Source organism: Amphibalanus amphitrite, unplaced genomic scaffold, assembly GCF_019059575.1.
Source record: "Amphibalanus amphitrite isolate SeventyFive unplaced genomic scaffold, NRLGWU_Aamphi_draft 000593F_arrow, whole genome shotgun sequence".
Classification (NCBI taxonomy): Eukaryota; Metazoa; Arthropoda; class Thecostraca; order Balanomorpha; family Balanidae; genus Amphibalanus; species Amphibalanus amphitrite.
This window is the reverse complement of record NW_024882087.1, coordinates 289,309-309,577: the sequence shown is the minus strand read 5'-3', so window position 1 is coordinate 309,577 and position 20,269 is coordinate 289,309. Positions and strand designations below refer to the sequence as shown.

The 20,269-nt window shown below is 46.0% G+C and overlaps 1 protein-coding gene across 1 annotated transcript in view; it reads left to right on the top strand.

The window, feature by feature from the left end:
• LOC122394460 (protein krasavietz-like) overlaps positions 1–20,269 on the top strand; it is a 127,985-nt gene that overhangs the window by 33,929 nt on the left and 73,787 nt on the right. Inside the window, exons 2-5 of the mRNA XM_043391349.1 lie at positions 4,164–4,232; positions 4,524–4,700; positions 8,961–9,070; positions 10,782–10,964. Of these exons, the coding sequence (XP_043247284.1) occupies positions 4,172–4,232; positions 4,524–4,700; positions 8,961–9,070; positions 10,782–10,964 (531 nt within the window). The 5' untranslated portion in view covers positions 4,164–4,171. The remainder of the gene's footprint in view (positions 1–4,163; positions 4,233–4,523; positions 4,701–8,960; positions 9,071–10,781; positions 10,965–20,269) is intronic.

Sequence of the window (20,269 nt, the reverse complement as noted above, 5' to 3'; positions counted from 1 at the left end):
ATAATGGACATGTCATAAAAATGACCTGACCTGAGGTCAACGCAGGGCGATAACCACTTTTTTATTATTGCATATGAATGACAATCGATAAGGCTTTAATCGTCATCAGACAAAATTGCAACTTTCAGTGGGGAAAATATCAAGGTCACTCTTCGAAAAATAGGACAAAAGGTCACGTGATCAAACTTTTCAAAAATTGAAAATCTGAGAAAGCCAAAATGTTTGTTGGTTGATTGTGAGTTGAATCATATGAAGTTTTATCGTAAAAAACTAATAGTTTCTGAGTTATAGGCCGCCAAACATAGGGCTGCAGCGCGAACTCCAAGAATTGCCCGAGGCTATATCTCGGAAACCGTTGTTCGAAGAAAAAAATCCTTGCCACAGCTGGCTTCCCCGCCCATCACAACCCATTAGACCAATTTAAAGCAAAAAATAAAATATGAGGGTGCAGGGCACTTGTCGATTTGTCGTGGAACGCCCCATACGTCGAATCGCGATTCTGGCCTGACATGGTCTCGACAAACAGGTTACAGGTCAAGGGTAATGAGTGGCAGGGCCATGAAATTTTCAGGAAATGTGTAGAATTGATTATCTCGAAATTACTTAAAGTTTTGCCCCGATGGACCACTTTTTACACGAATTATTAGCGAAAAATGAGGGGTGGGTCTATCCGACCCCCTAATAAGTGCGAGGGTTTATCTCTCCCAAACACCGGAAACAAACAGCTTCTCTCATTCAATAGCTCTGCGATATTCTTATTTGACCGAAACAAAGTTTCTTCTAAAACAATGAACACGCTTACCCGAAAGAATAGTCATGCCTCTCCGTGTTAAGCGTTTGATTGATTGAGGGGACGACCCACCGAAACGCTTCCTTTTCCAAGGGATGAACTTTGTCCCTTTGGGGTCCGGGTGTCTGTCGGCGTTCGATTATAAGTTCGATGTCTGACCTCCTCGTCTTAGGCGAATCTGAAATGTTCTCAGTAGACCGAAAGAATCTCTAAAAAATTAATTGTTTTCAAAATGGGCTTCGCTGAGGAAAACTAAATAAACCAAATATTTCGGCTTTATTGATCAGCCTTGTTCACTGGTTTGAAGTCAGCGAACTCAGCGAAGCCCGTTTTGAAAACAATTAACTTTTTAGAGATTTATTAACCTGAGGAAAAGAATAATGACGCTTCGGCAACAGACCGAAAGAACTCAACCCAAGATACTCTCAGACGCCGACGGGGCCCTCAAGAGTACACGGTGTGGGATCTAATCGGAGTTGCGCCGATGGCTGGCCGTCTACTGATGTGTATGGTCCTCAGACGCCGGTGGGGCCCTCAGAATCACTGGTGTATATGTAGAGCCGACCCAGGGCCGCCGGTATGGGACCTTAAGAGGTACTGGCGTGGGACCCTCAAATGTATCGGTGTGTGGCCCTCAGAGGCACTGGTGCAGGAACCACAAAGGAGCCGGTGTGGACCCTCAGAGGTGCTGGTGTGAGGCCGTCACATGGACGCCGTTGTGGTGATCTTTCAGACAATGGTGTGGCGCTGAGCCCACAACCAACCCTCACAGATGACTGTGTGTGGGGCCCTTGGAGCTGTTGATGCGAATGCTTAATAACCCAGTAGGGCCTCTCAGAGAACGGCAAAGGGCCCTCAGAGGCCGGTAACTGGCCATATGATGCCAACAACGGGTCTTCACAGGCCGGCAAGTGAGGGCCGGCACTATCTTCAGGAGCCCTGTGGAGTCCTTAGAGATCGGCATGGGACTCTCATACGCGCGCGCTCTGACTTCGGCCAAGAAAAATGCGTCAGCTGATCATTGTCATTTCTGCCACTTGCGTGTGGTGAAATGGGGTCATACTTAAGAGACGGCTTTTTCATATCAATTATTTTACATAAAATCATATTTCAAACCATAAATAATGTTCGACAGCCAAATAAAAGAAACAATACCAATACAGGCTTACAGTTTAACCCTATTAGTGGCAGGCTCCTGGCTACCCCATATTAGTGGCAGGGGGGGGGCTGTTTACGACCCCCCCCCCCCCTTGATATCTCGAGATCTAACGGGCCGATTTTCAAAATTCAAACGGCATTCGATTTCGCTCAACGTGATCTACATTTCTAAAAAAAATAAAAATTAAAAAATGTCAATAGGGGGGGGGGGGTAGAGGCGGGTAAAAACGGGCAAATTGCAGATACATTTTAGACTGTTTATCACGGCCAGGTTTCTGAACCAATCTTAACGCAACTTTTGCCGATCGATAGAGAATGAACCAGGAATTCACATGGATCCTAAAAATATGCATTTTCAAAAATCATAGGCGGATACAGATCATTGAGATTGGGGGTACACAAAAAGTATAGTAAATAAGGTTTTTGTTGGTACTGTTTCTAAAAAGGGTGGTAATGGTCTTGTTATGTTACAATTTTCTTATGAGAGAACGACTACAATTGTATTGGTCATGCATAGGCGGTGTCAGGGTACCTTTGTTGGGAGGTAAAACATAACCCCCCTTTTTGGACGCCTGGATCCGCCTATTATAGCAAAAACGTGTCAAAAGAGGATGCACAATAACTGTATATGTTATCACATGATACCTTTCATTCACTGTTCGTAAAACTGGTGCAGCATCGTGATCTTCGCCCAAATGACTCGCTTCACGAATAGGACCCCCCAATTCCCAGTGCTCTGGAGCCGCCCCTGGTAAAGTTATGAACTTGAAATTTTCAGGGAATGTGCCCAATTTAGTTTTAGGAAAAGTCAGAAAATTTCAGCATCGTAGCTTTAGCGGTTTCGGAGATATTCCCGAAAAACCTGAGGGGTGGATAAAAACAACCCCCCTGCCACTAATAGGGTTAAGGCTCGACATTGTGTTGTCTACGATTAGACAGCTGATAACTCATTCCCGTACGTCGTAACTCTATAATGACCTTTGCTTATTGTCACATGTGCGCCGCATTCGCGATTGTTGCTGACGCCTGTTTGCAGGTCAGCCCACTACAGTTGTTATACATATCGAAAAACCGATAAACTTTTAGGCGAAAAAGGCACTATTCCAGGCCCATTTTTGATTTTTTTGCGATATTAGGTAAAAACAGAAGCTTCTTATCCTAGGAAAAATAAAATGGGAAATCTTTCAAAGGTGGCACACTACCTTTAAAAGAAAGCACAAATCTCATATCTTTACAATTCGGGCATATTTCCTTAAAAATTGTCATGACCTCGAGATGACCTCAGGTCAACCGAATTTGAAAAAAACTGGGATGCATATGATGCCACTTGGTGACCTAAGCATATCCGACAAGTTTGAATCAAATCGATGAAGAACTCTAGTTCCCATTAACAAAATAGTGCACTTCTAGTGCCGTTTTGACTATGTACCGGTTTTTGTGACCTTGTGACTTGACCTCAGATCACTGAAATCTCTAACTCCCAGGTCATGTGTCAAATAGATGCCCCAAGTTGTGTCTGAAATTTGGTAGCGCTACGTGCCATAACACCCACGCTATCAACGAATAACTCCGTCATTCAGTTGCCGCTAAACTATAAGTCCAATTTTCCCCTGACCTTGTACCGGTTTTTGTGACCTGGTGACCTGACCTGAAAAGACTGGGACTTGAAATTTTCAGGATAGGTGCGGAAAGGTTGCCCCAGAGGGTATGTCAAATTTGGCGGCGTTACGCGCTGCCGTTTTTACGTTATTTGCGAAAAACCTTGGGGGGGGGGGGCGAGGGTTAATATATTTCGACTTGCACCTTCATCAGAATATGAGAACAATTCAACTAATAAACACAAACGTGTTCGGTCTTTAAGAGGAATGCATTTAGTTATTTGTTGGCTCCACCGATAACCTCATAACACAAATTAGAGCAGCTGTTTGTTTTCAGCGTTTGAGAGATAAAGTCTCGCACTTATTGGGGGTCGGATTGACCCACCCATCAGCCTTTCACAAATGACTCGCGTAAAAAGTGGCTTATCGTGACAAAACTATTGGTATTCCCAAAATAATCAATTTGACACTTTCGCTGAAAATTCTATGACCCTAGCCTCGCTAGCCTCTATGACCTTTGAACCTGTGGCCGATGTCTACCCATCGACAAGTTGTTTTAATCTGTTGAGATTGTCACTACAGATAGCCGATTGACTAACGCTTGTTTTTCTCCATAGGACATTGCATGAGTACTAAAATACAGAAACCAGTGATTCAAGGTCAGCGCATCAAGACCAGAAAAAGAGGTGAGGGCTATTTTCATACATTTTATATTTCCCTTTTAAATTGTGCATATTGCTTGAAACTGCTGATATGAAGAGGAAGGGGTATCACATGTTCTCTCTATTTGAATTGATCGTTTAAGTTACATGGAATAATTTGGAATATTGTAATTTGTAAATTAACTATTGCCTCGTATCTTTCTTGTCATTATCAATTATTTTATACAAGTTGTGTTTATTGCTGGTTATGGTTTGTTGGTGGCGCATTGTTACCGCATGCCCTGCTGTGCCGTCCTGTTCCATGCGACTGGCCAGATGAGAAGGTTAAGCACGACCCGGTGGCCTTCCGGGACAGCCTGCTGCGCGGCTTCGCCGAGTCCGGCGACGACCTAGACGCTCTCAGCAAGTACCTGGACACGGCCGGAAACAAGCTCGACTACAAACACTATGGCGAAACGCTGTTCGACGTGCTCATCGCGGGCGGCATTCTCGGTGGGTGAGCGGCTGGGCGGGCCGACCGGCCGAGAAGGCGCTGGGCGGGCGGACGGGCTGAGAAGGCGCTGGGCGGGCCGACCGGCTGAGAAGGCGCTGGGCGGGCCGACCGGCTGAGAAGGCGCTGGGCGGGCCGACCGGCTGGGAAGGCGCTGGGCTGGCGGACGGGCTGAGAAGGCGCTGGGCGGGCGGACCGGCTGAGAAGGCGCCGCCGCGCCGTGGTCCGTCCCAACGCCTGAATAGTGCACATCTAATAACAATGGGCTGGAAATTTCAACTTTGCATGCCCCTCAATCGAAAAATTGTCCATAGTTAATCAATCATAGTACTTGAGTCCATTGTCCTCGTTTTGGTGATTAAATAGCTTCTTAAAGTGCGCATACACAATGTTAGCCCGCGCTTCGGAGGTCTGGCAGGGTACAGCAAGATTACTTTGCTAATAAAGTTTAGTTCAGTAAAGGATTTTTATAGCCCAGATGACGTCACGTAATATAGTAGCGATATGGTAGCTATTTGTGAAGACATAAATGACTTGCGTGAGACATTCATAATACAAGCTATTTTTATGCTATAATAAGGTAAACACATGGATGAAGGATTCCTGGATAGGACACTCCCTATTCCCCAACACTAGCGCCGGCGACCAAGCGGCCGCCCTGGTGGCGGAGCGCCGAAACATCGGTGGCGAGTGCACTGGCGGCCGCCGCATCGGCATGCGTGCTAAAAACGCGGTAAGGGAAAGCGAAATTAGCGAGCTTTAGTTCATAAGACACGATTTCAGACTTCTTAAACATATTTTTAGTTTTTTTTTCTAATAATTATTATGGCTCCATTTAGTCACTATCACATACGGACAGGGGCGTAGCCAGGATTTCCTCTAGGAGGGGGCCAAACTTTACAGGGGCCCAAGGTAAACGCCCTCAAAATCCAAAAAGTCATCGGATTTCATCCACTATTTTTTGATGAGGGCCCAAATAAATAAATAAAAATTATTTTAAAAAATGAAAAAAAATGTTAGAACTGAGAGAACCGAAGGGCCCCTGCGAACACAATGGAAAGGGGCTCCGAGGGGCCCAGTGGCAAAACTTAAGGCCCGAAGGGCCCTTTTATAACCAATGAAGAGGGCCCAGAGGGGCCCTAGCGGCAAGGCCTCAGGCTTGAAGGGCTCCTGCGAACTCAATGGAGGGCCCCGAGGGGCCCAGTGGCAGGGCCTCAGGCCCAAATGGCCCTTCTACAACCAATGGAAAGGGCCCAGAGGGGCCCCAGTGGCAAGGTCTTAACTTCGCTTGACGGGCCCCTGATAACTTGACGAGGGCACTCTAAGCAACAGAAAAACCCTCTGAATACACGACAGGGCCCCTTGAGCGCATGGAGGGGCCCCTGATCGCTTCACGGGGCCCTCTAAGCCACAGAAAGGCTCTCTGAGCACACGACAGGGCCCTTAAGTGCATGAAGAGGCCCCTGAGCGCCTGACAGGGCCAGGCGCGTAGCCAGGATTTTCCTCAGGGGGGCCAATCAGACCGAAAGGGGTCCATGTGAGCGAAGGGGCCAACATTTTGTTAATTTCATGACGTAGTTATTTGCTTAACTACCTTAAAATTACGAAGGGCCCCTGCGAACCCAATGGAGAGGGCCCCGAGGGGCCCAGTGGCAAAGCCTCAGGCCCGAAGGGCCCTTTTATAACCAATGAAGAGAGCCCAGAGGGCCCTAGCGGCGAGGTCTCAGGCCCGAAAGGCCCCCGCGAACCCAGTGGAGTGCCCCGAGGGGCCCTTACGCTACTTTTATTGTGCCCCTTACCGTACGAAAGGCCCCCATCGCGGTGACACCGGGATGGGGCCCTTTTGGGCTCCAGGGGGGGGGGGGGGTCATGGCCCCTATGGCCCCCCCCCTTGGCTACGCCCCTGCATACGGAACCATTAGAGACGAATCACGATCCGCCCATAGCACGCAATGCTAAATGGCGCCTACGCCCTCGGCGTCGTGCGTGGTCGGAAAATCGGCGGAGTGTCCCATCCAGGAATACCTAATCCATGGTAAACACGTGCCACACTCTCGTATTTGGCCTTAAAAGATGTCCGTGAAGTTAGCCAACATCCAACACAACAGAATTTGCAACGTTGAACTATAGGGTAAGGATGGGGTAATTTGAACATGTGGGGCAATTTGAACATAGTGTGAATAACACAAAATTACAGAAAATCCATAAGTGGCATGACAATAAGACCAATGAGAGAAATTATCGTAACTAAAAGGGCTACCATATGAACGGGGTTTAAAGTTTCAGGGAATGAAGATGCTGACGCGCAGTGTAAAAAATCAATTTCGCAAGGATAAAGGCCTAACAACACGTCATTGCAACTTCATTGCAGCGCAAAATCTTGCATTGCTAGCGCCTGATACGCAACGGCTTTTGTTGTACAATGACCTAATCAGTGCCTTCAATCCAAGAAATTCGCTTTTGAACCCTGTTTTCAAAAATGGCAAAATAACTTTTAGCGTGGGGTAGCGTGTGAATAACTTTAGTGAATAAGCGTGCGAATAACTAGGTAATTTGAACATAGTGTGATAATTTCAATGAAGACAGGGAAAGCTCCGAAAAAAACAACGCTGCCAGTTTTTTTGCCAATATTTTCGACCCAAAGCAGTAGCAGATAAGTGATTCCAGTTTTAGAAAATTTACGTCTAATATCCGTCTAATGTCCGGCATTTTCATTGATGTTCCGTCCAAAATGTTAAAGTCAACTATTTGTCCAAATATGTCCGAAAATTATGAAGCTATCAACATTCAAAACCGTCATTTATATTGCTTATCATGTAATTTTGCCAGCCGAAAAGTGTTCATTATATTGAGAGCTTAACAAGCTTTCCATTCGCCAAATCAATGCTACTCACGATTACTTGACAAAAATGTTTGTGGCAGGCCATCGTCCAATGCTGTCCAGACTACTATACCCTTGTACAATCAATTCCGAATTGGACATTATAAAGAATCGGATTTCCGAATGTCCAGGTTCCGATTGGCACCACTATAACAGATTAAGTAAGGTTTGGTAGAGTTTTTATTGAGTGAAGATGATAGACGTTCTGTTAATTGAAGAGAGGCGAATTGTCAACTGAACGGTGTGCAGCGTGCAGATATTGATACCCTGCAACTGTTATTTTTGTTGTTGTTTATTTTTCAAATGAAGGCATGTTGAGAATTGCTCTGCCTATTTATGGGTCAAACAACATCGGTGCTGGCGAGACTATCGTTTTTATAGCAGGTAAAGGCAGTATGTTCAAATTACCCCACGGTGGGGTAATTTGAACACACCGTTCAAACTTTAAATTAAGTACATGTTTTTAGTTGTTCGTGATGAGATCTTTCGATTGGCGTTTGAATTTTCCAAATCGGACCATTAGTTCGGGAGATAACAGGGGGGTAAAATTTACCCAACCCCAGCCCCGCGCGTTCGGCTGGAGACCCCAGCCCCGCGCGGGTTAAATAAAGAATTGGAAAGATGACCCACCTGTATTTAGGGCCTTCTTTCATATGGGACCATTTGCAACGCTGTGCAATGCACCAAACTGAAGGGGATAATCCCTATAGTCCACAGACTGGGGTTGGGCCGAGATACCCCCGTGGGGGGGGGGGGGGTATTCCCATGTCATTCCCATTCCCATGTCAAAGTGGCTTAACCCGCGCCGTGCTGGGGGGGGGGGGGGGCGTTTTCAAGCTCTCTCAGGTTTTTTCGGGAATATCTCGTTTTGCGCCGCCGTTTTTGGTACGCCTGTTCAGTGTTCATGCATCTTTACCACACATGTGAAATTGTGAAAATTTCAGACCATAGTCGTTCAAGGTCAGGGTACCACGTCACCTCAAGTATCTTACCTCAGAAAAACTTCCAAGGTTCGCTGTAATGACCCTGGCCGATTGCAATTTTACGTTTAGTTTACAATTCTACCTTTAAGTCCCTTTTCTGCACCTTGACATAAAAACTGGCATTACTGCCAGAGGCGCGCTCATTGACGGTGGGAGCCAGCGGGGTGGGGCGGCCGCGCTGGGATGGGCCGGCACACTCTGGCTCTCCGTAGCCGGGGATGCGCCGTAACGTGTGCCGACCCATAATGCGGCCGGCTCGGCTCGGCGGCTCTGATGTTGACGTGCCGCCGTGGCCGAGTGCTGCCGGGACGGGCGGCCACACAGCCTTTGTAGTTGTCGGCTCCATTATGGGCGCCGGCTGCAGCGGGCGGACGAGTGACGGGTGTCGTGTGTTGCAGCGCCTGGCGGCTCGCTGCTCCAGGAGGCCGACGAGGGCAAACCGTACCGCACCGAGCTCTGCGTGTTCGAGTCGGACAGCGAGCTGGCGGCGCTCACCAAGTGGGCACAGGTTAGTCGGCTGCGCCCGCCTCTCGACACTGGCGCACTTCCCAGCTTAAACCTAGCTGTTGCATAATGCATATGTAGTACGAGACTCGTATGTACAGTCTTTCTCAACCCGCACCCCGTTGGGGTCTGCCGAGCAACTGCTGGGGGGGGGGCAATTTGCCCCCCCCCCCCTCCCTAAGATCTCGAGAACCACGCAACATAGCGACAAGCGGCAAACGGTGTTGGATATCCCCAACAGGGAATGTTCGTCAAACACATATTTTGCTATTTGAGGTCACTGATACCAGGTCAGGTCAGAGGTCAGGTCACTGAGGGTCACAATATGAAAATATCATGTGAATTCAGGGCTGCGGAGTCGATGAATTTTCGGCGACTCCGACTCCGACTCCGACTCCGCAGCCCTGCATGTGATGCATGTTTTATGGTCCATTTTATATGCCAAATACGATTATGTGGGTCAGGCAGCCTTTGAGGTCAGTTTAGATTATGTTCTGGTAAAGGTCAGGTGAAATTAGATCAAATTTCAAAGTTGATATTTTGCATAAAATGGGTATCGATTCGATGCAGCTCATAACGGGGAGTTCAATGGTGGTCTTTGTTTTGCGCTACGTGGTCTAGAATTGCTAAAAATTGAGTTAAAAATTTGACGTCATTAATTTTGAAGTTTTTTTTTTGCTATAACTTGCCAAAAAGGAGGTATCAATCTAAAATTTGGTATGTATATAGAAGAGTGCAGCGATTATCACATTTATTCCGTTTTTTTGAAAATTCGGAAAATTTTTGGGATTTTTTTTTGTGTTTTTCTAAAAAAAAATCATTTTTTAATTTTTGGGGGTCAAAATCCCGAAATTTTAAATATCCGAGATAAAGTTTTGTAGCGCCGCCTTTTGTCTACATAACCATTTAAAGAACTTTGAAATTGTTTGGTAGCTGTAGCTTTTGTGAGCGCTTCAAGATTTCATGTTTTTTTGCTCGAAAATGACCTCAGTTTGACCTCAATAACTCCTGACCTAAGGTGACCTAAGACTTGAAATTTTGTGTGGAGGTGTCAAATTGATGCCCGGGACGGTACTGAAAATTTGGCGGCACTGCGCGCCGCCGTTTTCTTGCTATTTAGGAAACACCACGGGGGGGGGGCAAATTACCCTCCCCCCAGCGGGGCGAGGGTTAAAAGTACCGCGCAAAGTAACGGTGGATCCATCAAGCCTGACCGAGGAATGGCCTGCTATAATTTGAAAGTCACTGAACCAATTGACCTGGGGAATGGACGAGGATGTCAATTGCTTCGGTGACTCAAGTCAAATTTAGCAGGTCCTTCCTCGGTCAGGCTTGACGGATCCACCGTTACTTTGTGCGGTACTTTTAAGACAGACTGTACACTGCATATGGATGTAGTTGCTGCTATGTAGCTGGGTGATGTGTGTTGGGACCCCGTTAGCTAGTGTTGTGTTTGACTGGCGTCTGACGGGCGCCGCTGCCGGCCGCTGCAGCGCTCCGTGTCCTGGGTGAACTAGTAGTGCAGCGAAACAGGGCCGCTGGGCCGCGCCACTAGCCGCTAACAGTATTATACATTCACCTCTGTTCTTATAAAATATTTTTTTCCTTTACTCTCATATATACCATGCGGACAGCACTATCAGCCCTCTCTTATTTTGCCTGTACGCGAGGTATGCGACATGTCTGGTCACGTTTGCTGTTCCCCTCGGCTTAAGGTCTTCACCAAGCTGATTCGACGCTACAAGTACCTAGAGAAAATGTTCAAGGAGGAGATCGGCAAGATCATCTCGTTCATGCACGGCTTCAGCGAGCAGAACCGGACGCGCCTGTCGCGCATGATGGTACTGTGGATATCTGATGGCCACCTGCCGCCCAGCGTGCTCCAACTGATGCTCAAGGTGAGCTGATACACACTACCACGCTCGGTTTTCAAATAGTTCATTTATTTTTGACCCGTGGGTATTGCGTTGGTCTGTGTCGATTTGGCTGGTATCCATTTCGTTCGATTGCTTTTTGACGGCCAAGCATTTTGTAATAAAAAAGATACATCGCATCGAGGTGCCCGTGTCGTATTATCATGCGTTCTACTACTTTAGAATGATTCGAAAACTGGCGTGAAGTCTTTTGAGGGCCATCGATGAATTTTGCTAAAAATGACGGTGCAATGGTTTGGAACATTTACATTTTTAAGAATACTGTTGCTCATCATGCAAAAATGAAGACTGAACCTTGGACAGAATTGAATGCTCTTTCCAATGGTGTCATTTTTATTTGCCAGATGTATCAGATCATGGAGCAAAACCATTTTGAGGAACAAAGTGGCACAAAATTGACAAACGCCATTTTCTCCCGTGATTTGTACCACCTTGATTTGGATCAATCAGCTTTTCACAATTTTTATATGATAGGCGGTACATTTCTCTTGCCAATAGGCGTTGTTCCAACTCGCTCTGTTTAACGGTCACCTAAAAATAAAATCAATTCCAAAATCCGCCAAAAACCACAATTTTTCAACAAAAGTGCCCTCCCCGGTGCACGTGGCGCGTGCCATCCCCTGCACCGCACACCATTCGATAGCCCGTTCAATTATCTACACGATGCTGTTTTCCTCGTGCCGATCGGACCCCTGGTCACCAAGATATTGCACGGGGACTGGACCCTTGTCGGCCAAAATTAGCCGTTTTCGCCCGATTTCGCACGCCGATTTATACATGTAAAGTCTATGGCGCGAATTTGCACTTTTTGGGCACGCGCCACGCGCTCCCTATCGACCCGATCGAGCTGAGACCCCTCAAAGGCACGTGGCGCATCCTTGATCTATAAGTTGTGCAAATTTCACCGCGCTAGGTGCAACGGTCTGGCCTGTAGTCCACGCAAAGCACCACCAAGTCGGGACCTCGGTAACGGACAGACGCACCCTCCTCAAATAGTAATATAGACTAGGGGATCCTGGCTTGCTTCGCGGCGCAAAAGGTTATGAAGTGATGAGGCATAAAATTTGGGATCGAATGGTGTTTGTCCCGTGTCGATCGGCTTTCTAGAAGCTAAGATAATCGCAAAATACCTTTTCGACTTGCAAAAGTACTTGGTACTTGCTTGGTATTGGCAAAAGTACTTGGTACTTGCTTGGTATCTGGAACATGCAAAAAGTACTTGGTACTGGCTTGGTACTTGCAAAGGTACTTGGTACTTGCTTGGTACCGGGTTCGCCGGGTAGGAAAACTTGCCACTCTACTCCCCCCCATTTCCCAGTTCCCCCCCCCCGCCCCCTAGATTTGGTATCGATCGGTGTTGGTCCGGTGTGAATCGGTCGTGAATAGGCCTTGTTTGTCATTTCTTCCTGGTATTAAAAACGTCTCTGGCATGGCCGGCACTCGGCGATGACGTCACGGTCACTTCTGTCTTCATCGTCCTTGTTTGTCATTTCTGGTCTGGATTAAAAAACTCAGCTTTGTGTCATTTCTTGCTGGAATAAAAAAAAATGGACAGACACCTCGCAGTCAGATGCGCACCAACACAGGTGCTGCCATCTGCCCCGGGCGCCGTCTCCGCTCTGTGATCGGCTATATTTCTTTCGGGACGCGTAAATGGCGAAAGTTTATTGGTCTCACCGGGGCTATTGAAGACGCTCTTTGTCACGGTATCATTCGTTTTTATAAACGTGCTTTGTGTGCGCCGTATCGAAGGATAATATCGGTAGGCCGAAGGTAGAGCTTCAAATCCTACCGATAGATGGCGCAAACTACAGTTGGTAAAATCGGGGCCTGTTTTTCACGAATGGCTGGTGCATGTTTGGAGCTAAGGCAAAAGCGTGCATAGCGTAGAGTGGCCAACTATGTCACGATGATATCTAGACTGATTACATTGTCGTACGTTGGTCGTGCTCACTACAGGGCGCCGCAGAGCGTCGAACGGAGAGAGGAACTCCTCACCCGGTTAAAATATAGTCTGAGATTCTCGTTCCGAAACCCATCGAATCCTCGCCAAATAATAATTGGACAAGCGGCTGCGCCACTTGCTTTGCTGCGTGGTATGTAAAAATTGCGGCACCAGCCAATTTGCTTTCGAATGGTGTGCGTTTCAAATCGATGTGTTGGCTAGAAGCATAGATATGGACGGAAATATAAAGAGGATTTTAAAAAAGAATTGTTCTGGGGGCTTCGTTGAATGAAAGTTGGGTGATACGGGGTCAAGACGGTTCAAAGGGGTCAGCCCGGTCACTTGGGGTCAGGCCAGGTCACATAGGTAGGTCACTTCTCGTCCGATGGGATCAGCCCGGGCCACTGTTCTACTTTTGCCTCAACCACTACCCCTACCCCTACCCCTACCGCTACCCCTACCACTACCCCTACCCCTACCCCTACCCCTACCACTACCACTACTACTACCCATACTCCTACCCCTACCACTACCACTACCCCTACTACTACCCCTACTACTATCCCTACCACTACTACTACCCCTACCACTACCCCTACCCCTACTACTACTCCTACCACTACCCCTACCCCTACCCCTACTACTACTCCTACCACTACCCCTACCCCTACCCCTACCCCTACCCCTACCCCTACCTCCTACCACTACCACTACCACTACCTACCACTGGGTCATGTCAGGTCACAGAAGAATTGGATCCGGCAATAAGTATTTTAAAAAATCAGGCTTAAAAAAGTTTCTAGCCCTGCTCCTATTCGTGCCATTTCATTACGCTTAATCTTATTGGTCGGAAATGGCGCGTTGTGACAAATGTGGCGCATTGCGGCAAACGTGGCGCATTTTCACCCGGTGATTGAGCATGCATCTTTGCACCAAATTGCAACTTTAACAGACCATATTTGACAAAACTGTGCGATTTGCGGCAAAAATGACGCCCTGTGACCAATGTGACGCATTGCGGCAAACGCAGTTCATTTGTACAATCTTATCACAAACTGTACCCATTTAGCAACAATCAACACATTTTTTCGCCACCATTTATCAAAATCAATAATTTCACCATCCTTCAATGCGAGGCACCCGCCGCCGATCGGCATGCATTTAGTTTCCAAAGTTTGTCGACCCCGGCTCTCAATGAAGATCTACGAACCGATCAAAATTTCATTAGCGTTCTTCCAGCGCGCCCCACGCGCGAACCGTGCACCCCAGCGAGTCGGAACCTAGAAAAGGCGCTGACCCGCTCTGTCACCTAGAAGGTGTGCAAATTTCAACCCCCTACGGCATACCGTCTGCCGTGTAGGCGTAACAAATTGAACCCACTACACGATGTGCGGACACACAAACAGACAGACAGACGGATTCTGTTGGAATAGTAAGTTAGATGTATCAGTAAATGGATTGTGGTTACCTACAAATGATATGGATGATTCTTCATGACTCCGAGTGGAAGATATTTATAATGATGCATGGGTCTGCCGGGAAGATGAAAGATTATCAGGACGAGTGTGGTAATTAATCTTTTCACAAGGGACCTTCGGTCCAGGCGCGTAACCACGAGTCCGAAGTTACTGGAGACCACATGGAAGGCCGCGAAGACCAAATATTATATTTCAGGTGTGGGATGAGATACGTGGGGTGGATGGAAAATTGTTAAGAACAAAATCTATTTTTAAAAAGATCTTAACCCGGCACCGCCTGGGCTATTTCCGTACCCACGACAGCCGGGGGGGGGGAGGGGGTCGGATCCGACCCCCCCCCCCCTGTTATCTCGAGAACCAATGGTCGTATCGAGCCCCGCGAGGCGGCGTTCGAAAGGTCTCTACGAGTCTCTACGAGACCTTCCCAAAGCACTCTTAAGATTTTAAGATTGAGGTCAACTTTCGGGTCAAGGTCAGGTCAAAGGTCGAATTCTGGGGTTTTGCATGATTAGGGTTACGGACAGCGGAATCGATAGCTGCTGCTCGAAGCTCACCAAAAATGACCTCAAAGACCTAGTGAAGGTACCATGTGCGTATAGGGGTCATACTAAGTTCGGGTCAAGGTCAGGTCAGGTCACGAAAGGTCACGGTTTTCACTTTCTGCTACATGGGCGTGCGACACATGTTTTATGGCTTATTTTTCACACCGAATCCGATGGTAATAGTTATATGTGACCCCAAGTCACTGTGCTGGTGATAAGTGTGCATTGAAAGCACAAAAAATCGTTTATACCATACATAACTAGACGAGGGCCATGAAATAAGTCAATTTTTCAACTTTTTATTTTTGACAAAAAATGCACTTTTCTAGACGAGCTTTGTCCCAGGAATCTAGTGGTGCCATTTGTTTTTACCTGCCATGTTCAGAAGTGCCTCTAATTCACGAAAATGCTTATGACGTCACCATGCCCTGTGCATGTTGGAGCTATTTTTTTACAATTTGGGGGTCAGAATCAAGATAGGAAGTTGAAATTTGGGACATCTTATGTTCTAATAGAGCTCTATAACATATATTCCATTTTTTGGAAATTCTCAAATTTTTTAATTTTATTAGCTGTTTTCCAAAAAAATATAGATTTTTGAATTCTTAGGGGTGAAAAACGCATTTTATGGAAAATCCGAGATAGCCATTTTAAAGAACTCGTTGAGCTGCGTCTATTCATGTTCTTAATTTGCAATTTGCTTTAAACCTTGATTTTTGGCGATTTTTTTAAACATTTACCACTTTTTGACTGAAAACGCCATGTAGTTATATCACTAATAAGCAGCAAACACCGGTCTTTTGGTCGGCGTTTTGAACATTCAAAGCCTGAAGCCAAAACTACTAGAACTCACCGAAGAACTAAACCGTCACGATTTCGACGCCTGCCTCCTGGCCGAGACCTGGCTGCACCCTTCTACTCCAAATCGACCTCTCGTGATTCCCGGCTACTCTCAGCCGAGTCGACCGACCAGACGGCAGCGGCTACGGCGGGGTCGCCGTACGGTTAAAAACGGAAATGAAAACTGTGACCATCAAACCGAGCACATCCCCGCACCCCGGCAGTCTCCTGGAAACTCGGTGGATGTTGTTCAAGCTCGAACGAAATCGCCAGTTAAAGGGAGATAATGAGCTTCCTTTTTTCTTAAATAAAATTTATTCGACATCCATGCTATTTTTACTGTGGTTTCTATAAAATATGAAAATTTCCTAGCACATTTTCGTCTGTGAAAAATGATTTCTATTTTTGCAAAAAAGAAGCAGTACTTGCAGTACTTGCAACACCCACCGAAATGCGTTGTCCTTCCCTATAAAAAAGTCGCAGTGTATGGCGCTTTTGTTTCAAACAGCGACGCTTGGGTTTTTGTTTATGTTACCGTTTATTTATGTTGTTAGCTTGGTTGTCAGTGTCGTGTGTAGGGCGTTGATTGTGGGTGCATAGTACCCTACAACCAACGTGTGTAGGTACTGTGGCCATTCAAATCAGATGGAACGCAGCTACGAAATTTATGTCATCCGGTACACATGTATTTCATTTTCGACTTACTGGTATTCTAAGAAAGGTAATGTATTTGTATCAATATATGAAAAAAATCTTTTGACATACTGACTAATGAAATAACTTAAACCAAATTCTTCCGAAAATAAAGAGCAAGACTGTGCTCTCATTCGTTCCTTATTTAAAATGAGAACTGCTGCAACTAAATTATGTATTGTCCGGTACCTAATAATTAAAAGCATTCGTACACGTCCAAAAAACAAATGTATAAGAAAATCTTTTATTCACGAATCGACCATAAAGGCAGCAATCAATTAGAATACAATTTTCAAATACTATTTAATTTTTACTCACCGAATTTTACTTAAACCTGCAAGTACTTGCTGACCCATCACTACCAAGCGCGGAGCGCTTGAGCTACTTCAACTTGGAAAAAAAACATGGTAATTTTGTGATTTCGGCAAAATGCAATGAATTTACATTATATTTATACATTTTCTACTAAAAAATGGTCCCAACTCCAATAAAGTGGGAAAAGGTCATAATCTCCCTTTAAATGTATGCTCTGTGTACCGGCCGCCCCGACAGACCAATGCCGCTCTGCGAACGGACTTTTCGGACCTCGAGACGCAGTTACAGCGTGTATTAATTGACTTTCCCAAGATTCCATTTATGATCTGTGGCGATTTAAACTGTGATATGTTGAAGGAGGAGAGTTTTCGTGCGCGTGTACACCTCAGTGACTTTTTATCGAATCATTCTCTTGAGCAGCTTGTAACCGTTCCAGCGTACACTTCCGGCTCGTTGCTAGACGTATGTATGGTTAAAAATAGAGAGCTTGTGCGTGATTGCTCTGCACCCTTTTGCCACTTCAGCCGACACAAACTTCTTCGTGTGTCTATCAACGTTCCGAAACAACGTACAAATCCTACAGTTGTTCAATCCCGCTCGATCAACCGTATAGATGTCGATGCCCTGAACTCTGACCTGATGTTTGCCGATTGGGAGGGCGTGTTTAGTGTCACGAACGTAAGTGACCAGTGGGATGCTTTCCTGACCGAATTTCTGCCGATTTTTGACGATCACGCACCTATAAACAATATTACCATCCGTAATCCTACAGCACCACCAGTTACCACCGCCACACTTAAAATCATGGATCAACGTCGTACCGCGTTACAGCAGTTCGGTAGAAAGTCGGAGGTTTACAAAGACTTAAACCGAACTGTCCAGGCCGCAGTGCGACGAGACCGACGCGGCGAACTTCACAGAGAGATTAGTGGGCGGGGTCCCAACAAGGTATGGAAAAGCATAAGGGCGGTTGTGGCTGGTAAGAAAGACGGACCTAGTGTTCAACCTGATGTATCGGCTGACGTTTTAAATTCTTTTTTCGTTTCTGTGGGTCCCCTCGTCGCTACAGAGATCCGTGACCAAAATCCAGTTGTTGAGCAAATTGGCCGTTTGCCGCGTGTCGTAACCGGTAGATTTAAGCCCAGACCTATCTCTCTCGGTGAACTCGGTCACACGGTTTTCAATATGCGCAATTCTGCCGCCTGTGCGTCTGATGGCGTCTGCATTCGCATGCTGAAAGCTGCTTTCCCATCTATCGGTCACGTTATCCTTCACATCATTAACACCTGCAAGGTCCGATATCCCCTTTCATTGGAAACACTCTATAGTTCACCCCATCTTCAAGTCTGGAAACCCATCTGATCCCACTAATGGGGATGTTCGCGCTATTTCATATGATTGGGCAATGGCCCAGGGCCCATTGCCCAATCTTACCAATGCCGTGAATGGGATATGGCAGCACTGGCCGGAGTAACCGACGATAATACCAACCGTATTATTATTATTTACGTCCAGCTAATCTTATCGAATGAGTTTGATGGCATGAATGATTACACTGGTCTGCGTGATTTATAAGGTCAATGGTTTCTCAACTGTTTATGGGTCAGTTTTTCACGCTGATTCCGGAAATGTAATCCGTTTTGCTCGATTAGCTCGATTTTTTAAGATACGTTGTTTTGCCCATATGAACAAAACCATGCTGATTGGTTAACTATAGTTAATCCCACAGAAGCATATATGTTTAAACTGCAAACTGACGCACCATAAGTGAATTCCGATCACAGTACACACGCACTACTGCGATACAAATAGCCTTTTCACGGACTTCCGACTGTGTTGAGCAGATGGGACGTCCCTCTTCAAGCACCAGCATTCAGCAATATAGTCCGCCAGGAAGTTAACGTCCCACCGACCCTGGTACCGTTCTTCCATCACACGTATCTCTTTGGGAAACGTTCTACCTGCTCTTCACCATAATTACCACAGTCACAATTTTCTGGGAAATAATCAAGATGGGACCTAAGAAAGTGCCAAATGTATCAGCATGCCCACTCCAATGTGCATATTAAAACATCGTTGTGTATCCTTGACATAGTGTCAAAACTCGAGCTAATCCAGAAAAATGGATACCTTTTTCGAATTTGGCACACAAAACTTGCATTAGAACAGCTGAGAAATCTTCAACCTTGGGGTAAAATGTATCAGTATGCCCAGGTGCACGGCACCCAACTAAGCGTGCCTACCTACATGCCAACTTTCAGCGCAATCGGCCAAGTAGTTACCGAGATATTGCAACAATTACAAAACTGACACCTCTTCGTTTTGCACGTGGCACGTGCATAAGGGGTCACCCACGTGCATCGGGAATAGTCCAATACTTGGTAAAAGGAATGAAGCTACCCCACAAAAATTACCGCGTGTAAATCGGTCAAGTGGTTGCTGAGATATAAGCCTCGCAAAAGCGTCCGCACGGCCGGCCGGCCGACCGCTCATACTCGGAAATTTCCGTTAAAGGTAGTGTGCCACCTTTGAAAGATTTCCTATTTTATTTTTCCTAGGATAAGAAGCTTCTGTTTTTACCAAATATCGCAAAAAAAATCAAAAATGGGCCTGGAATAGTGCCTTTTTCGCCTAAAAGTCTATCGGTTTTTCGATATGTATAACAACTGTAGTGGGCTGACGTGCAAACAGGCGTCGGCAACAATCGCGAATGCGGCGCACATGTGACAATAAGCAAAGGTCATTATAGAGTTACGACGTACGGGAATGAGTTATCAGCTGTCTAATCGTAGACAACACAATGTCGAGCCTTAAACTGTAAGCCTGTATTGGTATTGTTTCTTTTATTTGGCTGTCGAACATTATTTATGGTTTGAAATATGATTTTATGTAAAATAATTGATATGAAAAAGCCGTCTCTTAAAGGTAGTGTGCCACCTTTGAAAGATTTCCCATTTTATTTTTCCTAGGATAAGAAGCTTCTGTTTTTACCTAATATCGCAAAAAAAAATCAAAAATGGGCCTGGAATAGTGCCTTTTTCGCCTAAAAGTTTATCGGTTTTTCGATATATATAACAACTGTAGTGGGCTCACCTGCAAACAGGCGTCCGCCAAGCGTCGGCAACAATCGCGAATGCGGCGCACATGTGACAATAAGCAAAGGTCATTATAGTATTACGACCATACGTCGTACGGGAATGAGTTATCAGCTGTCTAATCGTAGACAACACATTGTCGAGCCTTAAACTGTAAGCCTGTATTGGTATTGTTTCTTTTATTTGGCTGTCGAACATTATTTATGGTTTGAAATATGATTTTATGTAAAATAATTGATATGAAAAAGCCGTCTCATAAGTTATGACCCCATTTCACCACACGCAAGTGGCAGAAATGACAATGATCAGCTGACGCATTTTTCTTGGCCGAAGTCAGAGCGCGCAGCCCGACGCACCACCA